The sequence below is a fragment of the Passer montanus genome, unplaced genomic scaffold, assembly GCF_014805655.1.
Source record: "Passer montanus isolate IOZ18808 unplaced genomic scaffold, ASM1480565v1 scaffold774, whole genome shotgun sequence".
Classification (NCBI taxonomy): domain Eukaryota; kingdom Metazoa; phylum Chordata; class Aves; order Passeriformes; family Passeridae; genus Passer; species Passer montanus.
This window is the reverse complement of record NW_024372968.1, coordinates 2,208-4,523: the sequence shown is the minus strand read 5'-3', so window position 1 is coordinate 4,523 and position 2,316 is coordinate 2,208. Positions and strand designations below refer to the sequence as shown.

The 2,316-nt window shown below is 69.1% G+C and overlaps 1 protein-coding gene across 1 annotated transcript in view; it reads left to right on the top strand.

The window, feature by feature from the left end:
* The window catches only part of LOC120512775 (exocyst complex component 3-like protein 2), a 5,673-nt gene extending 4,316 nt beyond the window's left edge, over positions 1 to 1,357 (top strand). Inside the window, exons 6-7 of the mRNA XM_039731474.1 lie at positions 396 to 551; positions 1,163 to 1,357. Of these exons, the coding sequence (XP_039587408.1) occupies positions 396 to 551; positions 1,163 to 1,342 (336 nt within the window). The 3' untranslated portion in view covers positions 1,343 to 1,357. The remainder of the gene's footprint in view (positions 1 to 395; positions 552 to 1,162) is intronic.
* Positions 1,358 to 2,316: the final 959 nt, after the last annotated feature.

Here is a 2,316-nt window from a genome sequence, read left to right as displayed (position 1 = left end):
GGGACAGCGGGGGCCAGCGAGGGACAGCTGGGGACACCTGGGGGACACCTGGGGACAGCTGGGGGACAGCTGGGGGACACCTGGGGACAGCTGGGGCCCGCGGGGGACGCCCGGGGACAGCTGGGGACACCTGGGGGACACCTGGGGACAGCTGGGGGACACCGTGACATCAGGGATGGGTGGCAGCTGGGGAGCACCGTGCCATTGTTGGGTGTCGCGTTGGGTGACACCACGGGCACAGTGACCACAGTGCCACCATTGGGTGCTGCTCTGGGTGACACCACGGGCACGGTGACCTCAGTGCCACCATTGGGTGCTGCTCTGGGTGACACCACGGGCACGGTGCCACCATTGGGTGCCACCCCGGTGACCCGGCGGTGGCGCTGCCGTGGCAGGTGCTGGTCAGCGAGCTGCACCGCCGCGTGCTCATCGAGTACGTGCGGCCGCTGCTGCAGGGACGCCTGGTGTGCGCCTCGGCCAAGGCGCGCGCCCGCGTGGCCGCCCGCCTGGGCGACGAGGCCCGCCAGCTCCGCGAGCTCTTCACGCGCCTGGTGAGACCCCCGGGACCCCCCGGGACCCCCCCGGGACCCGCTGGGGAGGGGGCTGGCGCGGCTGTGGGGTGTTGGTGGCGTTGGGTGACACCCATGGGACATTGTTGGGTGTTGGGTGGCACCTGTGGGACGTTTTTGGGTTTCTGGGTTGGGTGACACTCATGGGCATTGTTGGGTTGGGTGACACCCATGGGACATCAATGGGTGTTGAGTTGTTGGGTTGGGTGACACCCATGGGACATCAATGGGTTGGGTGGCGCCTGTGGGACATCAATGGGTTGGATTGGGTGACACCCATGGGCATGGCTGGGTGCTGGGTTGGGTGACACCCATGGGACATTGGTGGGTATTGGGTGACACCCGTGGGACATCGCTGGGTGTTGAGTTGTTGGGTTGGGTGACACCCATGGGACATCAATGGGTGTTGAGTTGTTGGGTTGGGTGACACCCATGGGACATCACTGGGTATTGGGTTTCTGGGTTGGGTGACACCCATGGGACATCGCTGGGTATTGGGTTTCTGGGTTGGGTGACACCCATGGGACATCACTGGGTGCCGGGTGACACCCATGGGACACCGCTGGGTGCCGGGTGACACCCGTGTCCCGCAGGAGTCGGCGTCGCCCTGGCTGGACTCGGTGGTGCCGCGGCTGCGGGAGCTGCTGGTGCTGGAGGACACGGCCGCGCTGCAGATGGAGGTCGGCGCCCTGGCCAGGGACTTCCCCGACGTCCGGTGGGTGCCGCGGGGACACCGGGGGGTGACAAAACCGGGGGTGGCACCGTGGGGGTGACACAGCCGGGGGTGGCACCGTGGGAATCCCACGGGGGTGACACAATTGGGTGACACCGTGAGGGTGACATAAGCGGGGGTGGCACGGTGGGAACCTTCCTGGGGTGACACAGCCAGGGGTGACACCGCAGGGGTGACACAACTGGGTGGCACCGTGGGAATGCCATGGGGGTGGCACAACCGGGGGTGGCACCGTGGGGGTGACACAACTGGGTGGGACATGGTGGGAGCCCCTATGGGGGTGACAAAACCGGGGGATGACACAACCGGGGGTGGCACCGTGGGAATGCCACAGGGGTGACATAACTGGGGGTGGCACCGTGGGAACCCCGCGGGGGTGACACAACCGGGGGTGACACGGCCGGGGGATGACATCACGGGGATGACACAACAGGAGGTGGCACCGTGGGAACCCCGCGGGGGTGACACAACCGGGGGTGACACGGCCGGGGGATGACATCACGGGGATGACACAACAGGAGGTGGCACCGTGGGAACCCCGCGGGGGTGACACAGCCGGGGGGTGACACCACGGGGGTGACACTGCCGGGGGGTGACCCCGTGGGAGTGACACAACCAGGCATGACACCGTGGGGGTGATACAACTGTGGGTGACACCGTGGGGGTGACACCGCGGGGGTGACACTGCCGTGCCACCGCGCTGCCCGCTGGCCCCGGGCAGGGCCCGGCGGGCCCCGAGCGCCGGTGACCGGACGTGGCCTGGGGCCCTTCCCGGCAGCTCCCGCCCCGCTCCCCCCGCCGGGAAGCGGCCGCGGCCGAGCGCCAGCTGCCCTCCCCTTGTCCCTGTCCCTGTCGCTGTCGCTGTCCCCTCCCCTTGTCCCTGTCCCGGTGCCGGTGCCGCTCCCGGGGGACCGGTGGCACGCGCGGGGATGGGGGCGGGGGGCGCCCCAAAATCCGCCCTGGTGACAAAAACGGGGGGGGGGGGGTTTGGGGTGCGGGGGGCGGGGGGGTACC